A 19,328-nucleotide genomic window follows, 5' to 3' on the forward strand; every position below is an offset into this window, starting at 1 on the left:
GTGGGTTAATAAATATGACCTTGTTTCATGACCTCAGATTCTGAGCAGGCACATAGCGGCATATTATCAAGGCGGCGCTATGAAATTATCGCCGCTTTTGCGTCCGTTTTCGGGCGCAAAGCGGCAATAATTTCATCGCCTTATCAGCAAAGACACGCTATTGTGTGTTTTGCTGAATTAGCGCCCCTTACAACAACGCCCAGCTTTGCATCTCTAATGAGATGCAAAGTGGGCGTTCTGTGCCAAAATAAGTGGAGAAATGTCGCTAACCGACATTTCTCCAATTATCAAGCTGCATGCACACAAGCAGAGTGATAAGAAAAGTCACGCTAACGACAGTTATTCCTACTTTCCTTACGACTGCTTGTAATCTGATTTAGCCATGTAATCCAATGGGAGGTGGATTACATGGCTAAGACCACCCTGCCCTATCAGCAAGGTATCGCTGGTCGCAGTGTGATTATCACTGGATTTCCAGCGATAATCACACTGTTTTCCAGCTAATGCATGGATTTCTATCACTTGGGAGATAAGCGTTGCTGATAGCACGCTATCTCCGCAATAGAATCCAGCGTTAGCCTGCGATAATTATCCTCGAGCTAAAAGCGCTGAGCGATAATTATTGCAGGCCCTTGCTAATATGCCCATAATTCTTAAATTTGTTTACTATAAGTTTTTAGGCTGTTTCATAATGCATGTTATGCACAGTACAGGTGCACTTGAAGAGATACAGTTTTTCCACTGGGAGTCAGTATAGTTGACGCAGATGATTAGCGACTGGATTTTTTTTTATTTTAGATCAAAGATGCATCTTACTGGCTGGATTTTTTGCAAAGGTAGGATACTTATAGGCAGATTTGATGAACTCTAAACTGGACTGAACAACGGCATTGGCTTTAATCATTCTTTGTGAAAATGAAAAGAATGGAAGTATTCTGTGTAAAGATCAAAGCTGACTGAGGCATGTTTCTGTTACTTGATCAATTTGTTTGTCCACATTTAATTCAGAGTCCAGAGGCATGTCAAGATCCCAGAACACTTAGACTGGTTTAGAATATTCGCCCACTGAGGAATGACATAGGGAAGCTTGCTAGTGTCTTGGCCTACTCTGAAATTACAGAATTGTTGATTCAGCTAAAAATAATGTTGGTTCATCCAGGAGTTCACAGCCTTCAAAGTGGAGACGATCGCCGTGGTCAGGTGACGCAGGTAATATCTCAAATGTATTAGGCTGAGAGCATGTCTTTTTATAGATATGTTAGCACATTGATTTTTTTTAGCAGTGAGGCCAGGGGTATATATATAGATTGCTTATAAGGGGAGAAAGGGCTGATTCCTGTGGAACTCCCCAACATAACAGGCAAGGGGCTGATGTAAAGGGTCCTGGCTGGACTTGCTGAAATCTGATACAGATGAACATTAGTGCAGTGTCTTTAATTGATACATTTTGATGCTGTATTAATAGGCTATACTGAACAGTATCAAAATGCAGTGGAGAGGTCCAAGAGTATACCTACTCCTGACCCCCCACCGTCAGCCATCCTTTTCAGATGATCAATAACTGAAGGGATGCTTAGTTTAATATCAACACCCCTGGTCTGAATCTTGCCTGGTTGGTATCTAGTAAGCTGTTACTTTCAACTAATGCTTGAAGCTGGGTTGTAACTACCCTTTCCAGCAATTACACTACATAAGGTAGCTGCCAGATTGGCTAGTAGGTAACATGATCCTCTGGATTCAATACATGTTTTTTCTGGAGGTGACATACAAAGGCTATTTGAAATGTTGATGGGATCTCTCTGTTCACTGATCATGTGTTGTTAATATGTTGAGGTAATACATCTTAGATACTTGGTTTTCTTGCTGTATTGTGTGTCTGACAGTATCAGGGACAGCATCTATGGGGTTGAGTTCGTGTTTTACTTGAAGACGTTTTCATCTCATTTCACCCACATCAGTTGATCCCCAATTTAGAAATTTACACTTCATCATTGTTCTACATTTTACCATGAAGTCAAACTTTCTGAGTCTTGTAGAATGTTTCATTGCCCTAAAGGATCGAGGCCTGAATACGTTTTCTACAAGTAACCATCAGTTCCAACCTCAGCAAGGATATCATGGTAAGAAGGGCAAGGATTGTAACTGAGGCCCTCAATGGCCACTATTGAAAGCAGAAGGCAAATATGCCAAGGACTGAGGCTGCTTTCCTTTTCATGAGGAGTCAAGTGTATAATAATGTGAATTAGAAGTTAAAGTGAACCATAGGATCAAAGTGCATGTGTTAGACTTGGCATCCTTGACATGGTTTCCCAATACCTTTTGTCTCTACCACCTGCATTTTTGACTGTGTGCTGGATATCGTTTTTGCTGGCTTAGACACTTTGGTCACTTTGCCACTGCTAATCAGTGGCACAGTGCAAGTGCTCCCTGTGTAAATTGTATTTATGATTTATTATCCATGAATGGCATATTTGATTTACTGGTAAGTCCTTGGAATAATTGCACTGAGGGTGCTAGCGCCTGGAACTCAGATGCTACTAGTGGGCCTGCAGCACTGGTTGTGCCACCCACCCAAGGAGACTTTTTCAAATGTGACTCAGTCCTGCCACTGAAGTGTCTACGTGCAGTTTTAACTGCTATGTCGACCTGGCAAGTACACGCACTTGCCTGGCCTAACCCATCCCTTTACTACATGCTAGTCACCCCTAAGGGAGGCCTAAGGTACCCCCGTGGGCAGGGTGCAGTGTATGTGAAAGGTAGGACATGTACTGGTGTGTGTTACATGTCCCAATAGTGAAATACTGTGCATATCGTGTTTCACTATTGCAAAGACTAGCTATCCCAAAGGCTATCATTGGAGCTTCCTCATAACATTTTACATGTGTAACTTTCAATTGGGAACAGCTAGAAATTTGGAGTTTAGGCTCTCCGAAAAAAAATTGTAATACCCCAACTTTTAGTAAATGTGGTTTTAAAATTGTGTGTTTCGAAATGCCACTTTTAGAAAGTGGGTATTTTCTTGTTTAACCATCCTGTGGGCCACTGCCCGTTTGTGTATTCACCATCTGGTTTTGGAGTGACAGGACCTGGGGATGTGTATTCACTCTAGGGTAAGCCTGGGGAGAGCTCGCGGAGTTTCACTATGCGAAATAGCATGGAGTTACTGAAAAACTTTGCAATATTCCGCGGAGTTCCGCAATCCGTGGAGTATATTTATTATCAATTTCATGTTCTAGTAAAGAAATTCAGAAACTCCTATTCTATCTGTAGTTCATAATATAATACAGTAGATGTCTCTGTTGCATCAAAAACATATAATTTGCGCTACAAGTTTGAAGTTGGTGCCCACGAGAAGTGTAATCTTCTACACGCCCATGAATTCATTATTAAAGTAACCTCTGCATATTCTGTAAATAGCGCAGAGGTAGAGCCGAAATAGTCAGTCGCCTGTTTGTAAACCACTATCTTTACTTGTGGTGTTTTATTTATTTCTTTTATTTTATTTCTTTTATTTTATGCGTTTTTATATAGCGCAGACTTTACCCGAAGGTGTCAGAGCGCTTCACAATAGGAACAGTAGTGATACATGAGGAGAAAATTACAAGTGAACAAATTTCAAAAGAAAACGTTAAGTTACATGAGGCAAAAGTGACAATTGTGAGCAAACAAAATACAAGAGGTAGAAAACGGTACATTACAGGAGGAAAAAGTGACATGTGTGCAAGTTACAAAAGCCAGACAGTCAAAGTCAGTAGGTCAAATAAAGGACCCATTTCGATTTGGGTATATTCATTTATTAATGGGTCCAGCTACTCTAGTCTTTTTTCTCCCACGATATATTTAATTAAACACAGATAATATGTTAGTTTACAAAAGAAGTCTGCAAACGGCACATTAATGCGCGTATCGACCTCTGGAAGTCTGTGAAGCACAGTATGAGGATGCAACGGACTGACAGACATCTGAGCCGAGGTTCCCCCTAAGTGTGGAGCAGACAGTGAGATACATGTGTGCGTCCAATGTCCATCAAACAGATGACTCATCTCTCAGAGAACGGTTCGCAGCCTGGGAGGACCAGCCCAGCCGATCAGATGGGAGAGCGAAAGTGCAATTTGAAGAATGATTGCATTCTTACCTGTACAGGCCACTGGGAAGGAGATCATTATGGATCATTAAAGCCTTCACCTGAATACATCCGGCAGAGAAAAACATGCAAGGATGTTTGCTTTCGCCTCGTGTCAAGCAGAGCGCGCCGGGTGCAGTCACCCCAGAAACAAGGAGCTAAGTGCACCACAGACGATAGACAGTCAGATCTGTGTAGCTCCAAGCAGACTCCAACCGGTGAAAGTACACTCCAAAAAGAATTGGGCATGGTTCAGACACTACCAGAATCAAAAGAGTTTACAAAACAGCAGCAATGTTTATTTTTTCGTATTTGCCCGTTCATTTACATTGATAGAGCACTTAAATATTGAACTATATCCAAGTATGCCCGTTCATTTACATTGATAGAGCACTTAAATATTGAACTATATCCAAGTAGTGTCTGAAGTCTAACTAAATACTAATGAATTCTGACAAGCAGCCATGTGCAAAACGGAGATTGCATATGGCATCTGCTGACTGTTGCTATGCAACGTACAGACACAGACCAGTTGTTGTCATTTCCTGTGATGCCAGATCTGTATTTGTGGGGCATGAGGCTTATTTTTCAATATTAGCCTTTGACCCACAGCAAGGGAGAGAAAGACAGAAAAGGGAGAAGGAAGGAGGAAGAGAACTATGAGAAAGCACAGGCAAAGGAGGAATGAAAAGACACATTTAAGAGAGACTTAAAAATAGAGAAGTGCAATCAAGAATAGGCACCCTTGTTATTCAGCAGACTCGGCAATCATCTGGGCCGGCAGCAGACTCAAAAACAAAACTATGAGCACCTACACTTTTATGCAAATTAAGACCTGCACAGATATAAACAACTGATACAGTGGCATGGCATCTTAGCGCCTGGAGCGTCTTTCCTTGTGGGTTAATTAATTATGCTGCTAGCACCTCCACCTCCGGCCACGTATGTCATGGTACAGGTGGCTGCAGTATTACCTCTAATCACCCTTACTTTGCTCATCTCCGAGGACAGCAGCACTGGGCGCTGTCCCAAAGCGAAAGAAAGGCAACACACACATACACAACCATGTCTGTCGGAAAAGGATATTTAACATAGCATTGCAGAGGATGTATGACATTACAACGCATGCTTTTACATCGCATGCTTTTACATCACAGTTTATACAACGCATACCATTACAATGCATAGCGCTTTGGGGTGCTGGATAGTGAATAGTTTAATTTTCTATTCCAACTCCAGTCCCCGTGGATAGTAGGGAAGATGTTGGATAGTAAATTAAATCTATTCCTTATCCTAGAGCGCCCCCTAGCGCAATGCTTTGTAATGGTTTGCGTTGTAAAAGTTGCGATGTAAAAGCACTGCATGGTAAAAGTTGCGTTGTAAAGGATGTTTCCCCATTGCAGAATGTGAAGAAATAAAGCCACATTAAATTTAAACCAGTTATGAACTTGAGTTTGGGGGAGTGAAGAGCAAGTTAAAAGAAACTCAACTGAACTCACCCACTTTCAAACGACGGTGTGCGGTTTGGAGATGCAAAGACCCACGGCTCGTTGTTGTAACAGGGCACTGGCCAGATTCCAGCCATTTCCATATGTAGAGAAGTGGTTCACGGAGTACACATTCGAAACAGGCCGCTGCTCAGAGGGGCCTAGATGCACTGCAGATTTGGTAGAAGGACCAGCATCCATCCAACAGTGGCAAAGAAGGTGGCCAAGAAGCCAATCAATCAATCAATCAATCAATCAGGGGCTTATAAAGCGTGCTAATCATCTAAAGAGGGTCTCAATGTGCTGGGGGGAAGGAAGGAAGGGAAGGGGTGGGGGGGAGGCAGCTCTGGCTCAGTCGAAGAGCAAGGTCTTGAGGTCCTTCCTGGAGATGTGCAGGTTAGTGGAAGTCTGATGCTGACCCGGAGCTCATTCCAGGTTTTGGCTGCGATGGAGGAGACACTTCCCTCCTGTTCTGATTCTGTGGATGCGGGGTGTCTCGCCTAGGGCGAGGTCGGCAGATCGGAGGGTTCTTTTGGGTGTGTGGAAGCTGACTCTATTGTTGAGGTATTTGGGTCCGGTGTTGTGGAGGAATTTATAGCCGTGAGTGAGAAGCTTGTAGGTTATTCTCATCTTGACCGGGAGCGAGTGTAGGTCTCGAAGGTGTTGCGACATGGATTTGTGCCGAGGGGTCCCAAGGATGAGTCTGTCCCCTGCATTCTGGATGGTTTGGAGCTTGTGTAGAAGGGTCCTGTTGATGCCGGCATAGAGGGTGTTTCCGTAGTACAGTCTGCTGGTTATGAGTGCGTTGGTGATGGTTTTTCTGTGTTCGGGGAGATCCATTTGAAGGTCTTTCGGAGGATGCGGAGGCAGTTGAAGCTGATGGAGGTGACGGCCTTTATCTGGTGGGTCATGGTGAGATAGGAGTTGAGGATTATGCAGAGGTTCCGAGCGTGGTCTGTCAGGGTGGGAGGACTACTGAGGGCAGAGGGCAATCACGTGCTGTCCCAGGCGAAGGTTGAGGGTCCCAGGATGAGGACCTTGGTTTTCTCAGAGTTGAGCTTCAGGCAGCTGTCCTTCATCCGTGTCGTGACGTCCCTCATTTCTTCCTGGAAGCTGAGCCTGGTGTCCTCGGGATCCTTCGTGGGGGAGAGGATGAGTTGGGTGTCATCGGTGTAAGATACTATGTTGAGCCCATGCTGTCTGACGATGGCGGCAAGGAGGGCCATGTAGATGTTGAAGAGCGTGGAGCTGAGCGATGATCCCTGTGGTACTCCGCGGTTGATCTCTGTGGGTTCGGAGATGAAAGGGGGGAGTCTGATCCTCTGGGTTCTGCCAAAGAGAAATGATTGGATCCAGTAGAGGGCGGTTCCTTGTATCCCAGCGTCATGCACTCTGGCTGCAAGGGTGTGGTGTGAGATGGTGGCAAAGGCCGCTGAGAGGTCTAGTAGGATGAGGGCTGCGGTGTGTCCATGGTTGATTAGCATGTGGATGTCGTCAGTGGCAGCGAGGAGGGCGGTCTCGGTGTTGTGGTTACTGTGGAATCCAGACTGGGAGGCATCTAGGATGGAGTGCTCTTCGATAAATGCGTTCAGCTGGGCATTGACGACTTTTTTGGTGACTTTGGTGTCGAATGGGAGCAGAGACATGGGCCAGTAGTTCTTCAGGTCCGTAGGGTTGGTCGTGAGCTTCTTAAGGAGGGGCTTGACTTCTGCCTGCTTCCAGTCATCAAGGAAGGTGCCGGATTGGAGGGAGGCATTGAGGGTCCGTCCTAGTTTGGAGGCAATGGCGGTAGCAGCCTTTTGGTAGATGTGAGGTGGGCTGGCATCCATGGGGGCTCCAGACCGGGTTTTCATTATGGTCGTGGTGATGAGTTCCACCTTGGTGGGTGTCCATGTGGTGATGGTCGGCTGGTGGTCAATGGCTGGGGGAGGGGTGGTGAATGGCATCTGGTCGTCAAGTGGTCCTAGAGGGTCTTGATCTTCTGATGGAAGTAGGTGCTGAGCTTGTTGCAGAGTACCTGGGATGGTGTGAATCGGTGGCCTCGCTGGGTGGTTTGGTGAATTGCTGTATGACGTTGGAGAGTTATCTGGCATTCGTTGCATTGGTGTCGAGTTCGTTCTTAAGTAAGGTCTGTTTGGTGTCCCTTATGAGCTGGTGGTAGTCCTTCAAGGTACTCCTGTGGTTGTTTAGGTCTTCTGTGGTTTTCCGGCTTCGCCATATTTTCTCGAGGCGTATGTGGGTGCGCCTGGCGACTGGAAGTTCGGTGGTGAACCAAGTGGCCCCCAGAGGGAGTTGTTTGGTAAGGTTGCGGAGGGGGGGCGATCTTGTCCGCGCCTCTGGAGATCCATTGGTGAAGCCAGAATTTTTAGCAGCCCTGCAGTGGAGAAAGAAGGGGGCTGGGCAGGCTGCTAGATCCCATTTGCATTGCATGCAGCAGATGGTAGTAAAGGAGAAGAAACAATGCTGTGGGCTACTGGCTGCTGCACTTCAGCACTACAGTCAATGGGGCTAGCGGGAAGGGCTGCCGCTAATGCTGTGTGGACTGGGAGCAGAGCAGAGCAGACACAGCCAGTCTGAGACTGATGGAGGCTGCTGTAATGCTCGACAGCTTGTAGTTGCCAACTCGCCACTCGCCACCAGTCTTTGGAAAGAACCACAAGGGGGTAGGCATTGCTTTGCTACTGCTGTGCTGACAAACTCCTGCGCTGCATTGTTGGACCCAAGCCACAAGGGGAGTTGAGGTGTGTCCTGCCTCCCCTGGGTGACTCATAGCCAGGCTGAATAGACCTTTCTGCATTTAAAGTGGTGGGAGGAGTTTTTCACTAACGCCTGATCAGACTTTCTGCTCTGCACAATGCTGTCTCCACCTCCTGTAGTGAAGCTGGTCCAGGGAGGACAGAACTAGTTTTTACTGAGCTCAGAGACTCTGGAAACAAAGACCACAAAAATGGGGTATAAGTATTGGACCTAAAACCCCAGAACTTGAGATCATTTCTGGAACTAAGACAACCCTACCAAGAAGAACAGCTGAGGAGATGCCAGGAGAAGTACTGCCCCTTTGCTGTGTGTTGCTTTTTTAGGTTGGCCTGCAGTTGCTGCTTCTATCTGTGGGCAGAGGAAAGGACTGAAACGTGTGCTCTGCTATGTTATTGTGTCTAAAGAAGATGTCCAAGGGCTTGATGTAGAGCTTGCTTCCTGTTCAGAAGTCTCTGGGACACAAACACTTCACCTGCAGCACAATTGAACTCAATTGCTGGGAGTTCTGACCTGCCTTGTGGTGCCAACTCAAGTTCTGGGCCCTAGGAGGTTGTTCCTGCTGCAAAGAACTAAAGAAACCTGAAAATCACCATTATAGCGGCTGTTTTTCAGCGCAGCCCTGCCGTGTGGAAAGAATTTCCATGCACCGCCGTAGTACAGCTAGGCATCGGCGCAGCACCTGTCTGTGGCTGAAAAATCTGCTGCACGCCGAGTCCACAGCACCGAACTCCGAAGTCCGAGATCACCGCAATGACTCCAACGCAGGCCCTGTTGATGCATCATGGAACCATGACTGAAAGAAATCGATTCGACTTATGTTTTGTATCGACCTCCCGCGCATCCAGAGTTCCATGCATCACACCTCTGCGGCAAGTTTTCGGACGCCTCACACGCAGACCAGAATCATCTTGGAATTTACACATCGCTTCCCCTTACAGTCGGGGTTTGACGCAAGACTTCATGCAGCAGAACTGATGCATTTCCTTCCTGAGGACTCAGGAACTGAAGCATCGTAATGTTTTTCAACACGTCCCTTCTCTGCGACTGTTTGGCCTTGTAATTTTGACGCATCTGAAGGTACATTGTGTAAAATCATGCATCCATAGATTTCTATGGACCGAATTGCTTAAAACCTTTTAAAAGTGATAAGTATGTTGTTCTTTTTGTCATTTTGGTCTTGTTTGGTTTAGATAAAGATGCTTCATTTTTCTAAACTGGTGTGGCTTCCTTTTGTGGTGTTTTCTCTGTGTTATTGTCTGTTTGAGTACAAATACTTTGCACATTGCCTTTGGGGTGAGGCTGTCTGCTCGTGCCAAGCTACAAAGGGGGTGAGCAAGGGTTATCTAGAGTGTGTAACTCCCTTATCCTGACTAGAAGAAAGGGTCCTTTCTTGGACAGGGTGCACTGCCAACTAAAGACCCCCCAATTCTAACAGTATAGTAGAGTGGTGTGAGAGAAACAAGTGAAGGGATAAAGGAGTGGTGCTCACAAGCTTCAAATATACAATACAGATCTGACTTGCATGAGAATATTTGCAAGAAAAACAACTTTTTTCTTTTTATTTACTAGAACGAGACCCGCTTGGTGGATGGAAGGGCCATTATTCAATGGGATTTATTTGCTTCAAATGGAATAATCCACATCATTTCAGGGCCTTTGAGAGCTCCACCTGTGCCAGTCGTAAGTCTTTTCTTTCCTCTGAATAACACTCGCGGTAGAATGCACATTTTGTGATAGCTTCCTTGCTTTTGTTTAGTTGCAAATGATTATGGATAGTCTTGTCAAAGTCCATTGTGAAGAAGTTGAGCAGTCCAATGGTAAGTCACTTGTAAATAAATTTTTTGTTTTGTTGAGCATCTACAGCTAGTAGCTGCTGCAGTTCTTAGGCCGTGCAGACATCTTAAAACCTATAGTGAAAATGAAAATAATGTACACTTAGCACACAGCTAGATACAATATGAAATTGGGCCCCACAATTTCTCCAATATTATCAGTTAACATGATGGGAGAGCTCTTTGCAGTCAGTTAGGTATTCTGATAGCAGGACATGACCATCGCAGACCGATCTCTGTCTAGCAAGGGAACAGACACTGTGTGGGGAAATTATCATTAGTACAGAATGACCCATAGACCCCTCACCCTCAACCCAACAATGTGAGGTATAAACTTGGAACAAGATACTCCATTATCTAACTGGAGGAAACTTACATGAATTATAAACACCATGTATCTTCTACACCAGGTCCATTGCTGGCCCCACTGATGGACATCTCCTCTCAACTTATTCCATTTCCAAGCGTTGAGAGATCAGACTCTGTGGTACAATGCCCATCGACAGGGATTGTCATGAAAACGACTAGCGATAGCTGCCTCAACGATCAGCACAATACATGAGTTTGTAATGTGACACTTCAGACCATATCCATGGCACACAAAGGAAAACTCTTGGCTAAAACTGTGTAAAATCCGCCATTACTAAACACACTTTCTTCTTTCAACTGGAGCTGTTCAGCTGAAGCATGATTTGCATTTGAGATAAAGGGATGGAGAGTGTTCACTAAATGAGTTGTTAAGAAGAATGGGTCTTTACCATGGTGTGTTAATGCATGACCCAGCCTGCCCCTCAGCTTGTCACCATTGCGACCAGGACTCTTCCTGAGATAGTCTTCTTCAGGACAAAGAACTTTCAAGAGGAGCTTGGTACAGCATGCCCTGAGTTCCAGGTTTATAAGTGTTTAGCTTAGGAGATCTGCACCTTCTACCAAGATGGAGTCCTGTCTTTGTTCCATCTGTGATCACACATTATTAGCAATATACAGATGGATCAACAAACATATGTCCATTTCATAGCAGTCCACCTTCTAAGAATGCAAGTGTAATGGGACACTGTTTGCATGCATATCTAAAAATAAGTTTGAATGTGTTATTTCCAGTTTAAAGAATCAATCAGGAATGGATTCAGTAGTCCCGGTTATATAGCAAATGTGAGCATGCATTGTGCTCTCAGATTCTAACAATCTCCATTTTTTTTGATCAGGCTGCTGTGCATGCTGGAGTTGGAGCAGGAATATTCTTCATAATACTCACAGTGATTGGACTCATCGCATTTGCTGGGTACTCATTCCATAAATACAGTAAAGGACGCATACGCTTTCAGAAGTTCACGGTATGATCATTTGATATCAAAATGGAATTTTCTAAATTGTAATTATTTCTTTGTGTACTTATTTTCTCAGCTCTGTCTGTGATGTCATATTTTCTGGTTTTCCCCAAACCGTTCTCTTCCCTTCTCCCTCCTCATGCATTCTACTCCATCACCTTTGTCATTTTCATTCTTTCACTTGGTTTTTCTTTCATTATGTCATACTCCCTCACTCCCCCTCTCAGCCATACCCTCCTTTCTGCACCCTATTTCTTTATTCCACTCTTTCTATTACTCAGCATTCCCTCCTTTCATTTCTTTCTGTTTCCCTTTCTCTTTCTATCTTGCTCCTTATCCCAGTCATTCCCATGGTCTCTTCCTTCTTCTCCTTCGCCATCTTGACCCTCTCCCTGTCTTCCATATTGGCCACCTAAAGCTGGCTCCATGAAAGACTCTGAGATATAAACTTTGTGGCGAAGAATGTTCCTTCTTAAAGCTCCTATCTCATTTCCTCTACATCTCTGCTGCCCCTTAGTGTGGCACAAGCCTTCGCAACGCACCGCCTCTGCATCTCCCACACATGTACGTTCTTCCCTAACGCCTCTTCTCACGAGCGTTCTCCTTCCCCTATGCTTTATTCTCTCTCTATGCCTCTTTTCCTGAGTACGTATTCTCGCATTCTTAATTTCTTAATGCCTTGCACTGTGAACCATCTCCATTCTGCAGTCATATGGTGGCTTTCTTGATAGGATCCGTTTTGACCTCGAGGAGTCTTAAGGCAGCTCCGGGGTATGAATAACCTGGCAAGTGAACTGTACCTGCTCAGTCCTTCAAATGCGGTAAAAGGCTAAAAGAAGAGTGATTATACCCTTATTGTTCTACAAAAAGGAATGCAAAACGCCTGGCGTGTCACACTTCGATTCAAATTCCCTCTCTCAGTGATACATGTGATCATTACAGGGGTCAGTGCTAACACCCAGTGTGCACTGTGGACATGGCACAAATGCCAAACATGATCACAGCTCCTCAATGTTTATTTTTACTCTTTGGAGATTTGCAAAATAACAAATAAGTGTTTTAAGTACTGAGGGTGAGCTATTTTGTACCCTACACTGGGATGTCTTCTAAAGTTCGCTGCTTGGCTCTGTCCCTCCACCACAGGCTGTGCAGATAACCAATAAAGATGGATGACTCCACGCACCTTTTTTTTTTTATACATCTTTTTATTGAAAATATAAAAACAGCAAGGTAAAGAACATATTACACAAAGTGTCAATTCAAATGGGGAAGGAATATTCATTACAAATGAAATCAGCAATCCATATACTAAAAGGGAAGGGGGGAGGACAAAAGGAAAATCAATACACATATAAATAGGCAGTCAGAATGCGTGGTCAGGGGGAAGGTGGGACATCAGTGTTATTTGCAATAGGCGGTGCACAAATATCTCCTCGGTAGGTATTCCAGGGTCCCCATATTCGACACCACTTCCGGGGCCTACCCCGGGCCAAATACACCGTTTTTTCTCGGAACATGCACCAGTCCATATTTTCCTTCCATAATGCAACTGTAGGTGGCTTTTGGGATCCCCACAATTGAGCTATATCGGGCTTGGCGATCATGGCTCCCAGGGTCGCCCATTGTGTCTGGGCTGCGTTATAATCCGTGGGTTCCCAGACATTCAATAGACATCGCCTAGCCTCTGGTAAGAGGGCAACCCCCGTTACTTCCTTCATCACATCATGTACCCCACTCCAGTAGGCGGCAACCTCACGACATTCCTAGATAATATGAAGAAATGTCCCCATCTGGCCGCATCCTCGCTTGCACAAACCCTCTTCAGAAAAGCCCATGTGTACCAATCGGGGGCCCGTGACGTATACCCTGTGAAGAATCTTAAGTTGAACCAGTCTGAGTCGAGCTGGTATCGCAACCTCCTTGGGAGAGGAGATCACAGATTGCCAGTCTTCGTCATCCAGTTCAAGGCCGTCACGGGTCCACAAGTCACGAAGATGCAAAAGGAGATCCGACCTATCATTTATTAGTTTTTTAAAGACTAAGGAAATAGTACTATCGGGCACATGACCATCTAACAATCTATCTTCGAGCGGGGACGACTCCGGAATTACCTCCCCTACTGGAAATACCGGCCTCAAAGCATGTCGAACTTGAACGTAACGGAAGTACTCTGAATAAGCTAGTTCATACTCCTTCATTAGCAGTTCAAACGATTTAATCTGGCCCTTCACCCAGAGGTCTCCCACCTTACTGATACCGATGAGATCCCACTTATCAAATCCCTTGGTCTTCCACAGTTTACCCAGTTTATCAGAGCCAAAGAGCGGGGTCGCCCGAGTCAAGCGGTCTTTCCACCCCATCGAACTAGTTGCATCCCTCCACAGACGCACTGCCGTCTTGGTAGGTCCCGACAAGTCCTTAATTACCAATCTAGAATATAGTGCCCTGTAGTAGTTACCCCCAGGTAACAGCCATCTATCCATTGCAAAGGCAGGGTTCAATTCGGGACCATACGTAGCATGATTGATGGCTCCCAATTGAGACAAACAATAGCAAGTGCAATACGAGGTCTACCATCCCAAATCAACTTCCTTTGAAGACCCTCGACTGCAAGGAAATAGCTGGCCGGAACTACATCAAGAGTGTTTTGGAGTGCATAGAGAAAACGAGGCAGAGACATCATTTTAAAGAGAGCCGCACGACCCAACGGTGAAAGCGGAAGCCTACGCCAACCTGCGACATCTTGTTTCAATCTAGACAAGGGAGGGAGGAGGTTATTCTCATAACGAGTCGTGGGGTCCAATGAAATGTAGATACCGAGGTATTTAAACCCCGTGTGTGCTATCTGGATGGGACAATTATTTTTTTGAAAACTCTGTTTATTTGGCAGAGTGGTTAGAGCAACAGTACAGAATTGTTATCATATGACATATCTTGAAGTAATGAAGCTCCTCCGGGCTCAATAACAATAGGTGCATTATACAGTTTAACTTTTGTTGTAGTTTCAAGCAGTTGAACAAACCCCTTAAGAAGTGAAAGAACTCCCTCCCGCCACCCACAATAAGAAATCCCACCCTAGACACTCTCTTGTACGTACGTATACATCAGTTAGTACCAGGTCGCACCCAACGAACAGATCTGAGCAAATATGCATTTTTACACAACCAGTCAGTGGCATAAGCAATAGTATCACGGGGTATCCCGTATTACAGTCTAGTGCAACAAGTTTGCGCATGTCACATGGAAGCCCACCGACAGCAGGACACATTGCAGTTTACGGTATTGAAATATCAGACTCATCATCACCCCCTGCCTCGAACCTCCCCAGAATGGTAAACCAGTCCAGTGAGATCGGTGTTTTCCTGAGACCTCTTCGTTCTTCACGCTACAGCGCCTCACCCTCCGCCCTGCCCCAACGTATCACTTCCGTTTTCCATAATTCGGGGTCAGGTGGCCTGGGAGACTTCCACCTCATCGTGATGGCACGTTTCGCAAGTAACATGGCTACATCAGCAAAACGTGTTGCTACGCTCCTCTTACGCGCTGCCGGGTCCAACCCTAGGAGCGTGTATTCCAGGGTGAGCGTCCGTATCAAAGCACCTGCGTCCTTGAGCGAGTCATTAATAGTAGTCCAGTAATAGCCTAGTTTGGGGCAGCTCCACAACATGTGTGTCAGTGATGCATCATCTATATCGCATCTAGGGCAGGTGTCGGCTGCATTGGGGAACATAGCGTGTATACGGTGTGGTTAGATATGCTCTATGCAGGACCATTAGCTGGATGAACTTGAATTTGGGGTTCCTAGCCACTTTTTTGGGGAATTGAAGGATCCGCTCCCATTCCTTGTCCCGTAGTGGCCTCCCTATATCACCCTCCCACTTGGTCTTGAGAGGCGATAGTGAGACCGCCCGTCCTGTTCTAATGCTAGCAGTGAGCCATTTAGTTAGATGACTTCCCGTTCCCATGAGATACTGCATCGTCAGTAGGGGGTTCGTGGGTGGTTCTACTCCCTCGGGCGCCCATTTTCCCAGCACATAGCGTCGGAGACCAGCATGCAGAAGGAAAGATCCCCCGGGGACGCCATGTGCAGCCCTGAAGTCTGCAAAGGACAGCATCTGCCCTTCAGCAAAAAGGTCTCCCACGTGTGTTACACCTGCGTCTTGCCATGGCACAAGTTTGTGAGTAGTGAGCGGTCCCGACCCCAGGGGTATACCCAGTAGTGGGATTGTGGGGGCATACGATGACATCGGGGCCGTGTACTTCATCGCCTTCCGCCAGTAGTGAACCGCAAGTCGGAGAAGCGGTGGGGTGTCTCTTGGCAGTTCCGAGCGGGGTAAGAGCAGGACATGAATTTTCCCTTTAGAGCGATCGTCTTCAATCATGTCAATCTCATGTAGGTTTCTACCAGCAAGCCAATAGGCTAGCCATTGCAGCTGGCATGCAAAGTTGTAGGCCCTGAAGTCTGGTACTCCCATACCTCCTGTGCCCGTGGTGAGCTGCAACTTAGCAAGGCCTATGCGCCTTCGCCCTTGTCCCCATATGAGTTCCGTGAGGAGCGTGTCTAGTGTCCTGAACGTCGCGGCAGGGATCAGGAACGCCAGGTTTGTGAAATAGTAAATTAGACGGGGAAGCATCACCATCTTGGAAATGGCTATTCTGCCGGCCACCGATATAGGAAGCGACAACCAGAATTGTATCTGAGATTTAAGTGTCCTCATAGCCCTTCCGAGGTTGCCGTCAATCATCATTTCGGCATCCCTGTAAATTAGTATCCCGAGGTATCGGAAGGCAGTATTTGCCATTTGAAATGCGTGTGGCGCGAAAGGCAGTGGAGCGGTCGAGTCAGCGGCAGCAAAGGTAAACCCGTAAGACTTTGGTTCGCTTATGGTGAGGCCAGATAACGATCTAAAGTCCTCAAATATAGAAGGGATAGGGTCCAGGTCGCCCCGCAGATCATGTAGGTATAGGATAATATCGTCAGCATAGGCGGACACTATATGAGTTGTCTCACTCCTCCGAATGCCACAGTGGGGGGCCATAGTCCGGAGTTTACAGAGCAGTGGTTCAAGTGCCAGGATGAAGAGGAGCGGGGAGAGTGGGCAGCCCTGCCTGGTACCTCTCGCTATGGCTATTGGACCTGAGATGTATCTGGATGTGCGTACCCGAGCCGTGGGGTGTGTGTATAGCAGCTTGACCCGCGCGATATACTCGAGAGGTATCCCGAACTTCGTGAACGCAGCAAACATGAAATCCCATCTGAGGGAATCGAAGGCCTGCTTCAGGTCCAATGAGATGCATCCCTCAGAGCCCATGTCTGTCGGGTCTCGTAACATCAGTTGGGCTAGTCGTCTAAGGTTCATGGCCGTGCTCCTACCCGGTACAAATCCGCACTGATCAGGGTGGATCAGTTGCGGGATGTATTGTGCCAGTCTCGTCGCTAGCACTTTACTCAGAATTTTGTAGTCGGTATTAAGGAGAGATAAGGGTCTGTAGCTATCAAGGCGCAGGCCATCCTTACCTGGTTTTAAGAGGGAAGTTATCAAAGCTTGGAGGGAGGACTGCGGCAAGTAGTCAATCCGCAGCGCTTCTAGGTAAATGGCATGGAGGCGCAGGGCTAATAGGTCTATGAATGCGGCATAGAACTCGGCCGGCAGACCGTCCGTCCCAGGGGTTTTGTTTCTCGTAAGTGCGCTTATTGCCTGTTTAATCTCCGCAACAGTAATGCTACGCTTCAGATCGTCTCTTTGCCTGTCAGTGAGTTGGGGTAGTTCTAAATCCCTCGTAAATCCCTCAAATGCGGTCTGTGAGAGGCAGCTGTGTGGGCTGTAAAGCGTGGTGTAATAGTCCTCAAAAGCGGCGTTGATTCCTACTTGAGTCGATACTAGTATGCCTTCTTGGTCCAGTATTTCTAAGATGGGATGGTGCACTGGGGAGTCACGTATGATACGGGCCAGCATAGCGCCCGACCTGTCCGCCTGTGTGTGCTGTCTAGTTGTGTATTCCCTGTAGTCTAACAATCTCAAGTCTTCTAACAATTCAGCGTGTTTCACATGCGCGTCCTGCAGTGGCGTGAAATGTGTGTTCGTGCCCGCAGCTTCACCCTCCAGCGTTGCCAGTCTACCCTCCACTTCTTTCAGATCTTCAATCACTGCCCTCCTCATACCCACTCTAGTGGCCATCGCTTCCCCTCTGATAAAAACTTTAAATGCTTCCCATTCTATTTGTCGGGAGCTGGCAGTAGCAGTGTTCATGTCAAAATAACTCTCAATGGCATCCGCCACAGACGACCTGAAGACGGCATCTTCCAGCAGCTCCGTGGGTAATCTCCAAGTTGGGATCGGGGTCGTCTGACGGCCCCATTGCCAAGTCATCTCGACAGGATTGTGGTCAAAGAGGGTCTTCCCCATGTGCTGGGCCTGAATAACCGATCCTAGTAAGGAACGGGAGCAAAAGATGCGGTCTATCCTGGTGTGGAGTTGGTGTGGAGGGGAGAAAAAGGTATATTCCCTGTCCTGTAAATGTGTACTGCGCCATGTATCTGCCAGACCCCATCCCTCCGCCCATTGTACCAGTGCATCCGCCTGTCTTCTGCTTTCCGTGGCGTGTAGTGGGGGGTGTGATCTGTCCAGTGCAACATCCAACACAGCATTGAAATCCCCTCCAACCACCCATTGATGATCCGCCCAATCTGCAAGGACCCCATTGACATTTACCAAAAAATCTGATTGGCCCGAGTTTGGTGAATACACACATCCAATCACAACATTAGCCCCATCCAGCAAGCCCCGCACAAAGACATATCTGCCCTCCTTGTCAATTCTCCGTTCTAGTGGCTTGAAGGGGACAGAATTACGGAGCCAAATAGCGGCCCCCCTAGAGAATGCAGAGTAGGACGTAGCGAAAAGTTGACCCTTCCACTTCTTATGCAGTTTCAGACTTTCAGCACAGTTCAGGTGTGTCTCTTGGAGGCAGGCTATCACAATTCCCCTACGGTTGAGCTGGGCGAGTATCCTGTGCCTTTTGTGGATCGAACCCATGCCCGCACATTCCAGGTGCACAAGTTATAAACATTAAGTGGCCCCATGTCTGATCGTGTAGCGTGGCAAAACTGAGCACGTGGGTGAACGCGCCTGGTACATCTTATAGCAGAATAGGAGTGTCAAGCAAACAGTTAATCCCTGAACACTAAGGTCCCCAGGCCAACGGGCTGGAGGTCCGAACCATGATGCCCAACAGGGGCAGAAGTCAAACAGTTCCATGTGCCTGCGGTGGGGGGCGCAGTCCACTAGTGCCTTATTTGTACTGGCCTGCGGTGGCATGGCGGCCCTCAGTAAACCAAGCCCTCATGCAACCCACCAGTGTGCAAGAAATGATACAGTCAATACATTACCACCCGGAGTGCGGTCATGGTGTTGATGTTAAAACTCTTCTGCCATCTGCGCCGTGATCTTGGGGAAGAGTTGTATGCTGTCCGCCGATCCTGACACTTCCGTGTGCGTGTCAGAGTTGCTAATCAGGCCCCTGGTCGTGCCCGCGTCATGGGCGGCGAGTGCCTCTTCTGTCAACAGTACCACCGGTGTGCGGTCTGTTAGACGGTCTGTAGCAGCTTGATCCGTTGGCGCTGTCCTCTGTGATGGGGCTCGTCCAGTGTCTGAAGTGGTGCCTCTCCGATCTGTTTGACCCTGACGGCCGTCTCCCCCGGCGGCCGTAAGATGGTCTTGTGACGCCGGCGGAGTTAGCGTTACCTCCATCCACTCCGCCGCCTCCTCCGGCGAGTCAAAGAAGTATGATTTGTTACTGT

The 19,328-nt window shown here is 46.9% G+C and overlaps 1 protein-coding gene across 1 annotated transcript in view; it reads left to right on the forward strand.

Annotated features, from left to right (window-relative positions):
* STAB2 (stabilin 2) overlaps positions 1–19,328 on the forward strand; it is a 944,658-nt gene that overhangs the window by 908,322 nt on the left and 17,008 nt on the right. The window contains exons 66-67 of the mRNA XM_078674824.1: positions 9,937–10,047; positions 11,405–11,533. Of these exons, the coding sequence (XP_078530950.1) occupies positions 9,937–10,047; positions 11,405–11,533 (240 nt within the window). The remainder of the gene's footprint in view (positions 1–9,936; positions 10,048–11,404; positions 11,534–19,328) is intronic.

Source organism: Lissotriton helveticus, chromosome 1_1 (assembly GCF_964261635.1).
Source record: "Lissotriton helveticus chromosome 1_1, aLisHel1.1, whole genome shotgun sequence".
Lineage (NCBI taxonomy): Eukaryota > Metazoa > Chordata > Amphibia > Caudata > Salamandridae > Lissotriton > Lissotriton helveticus.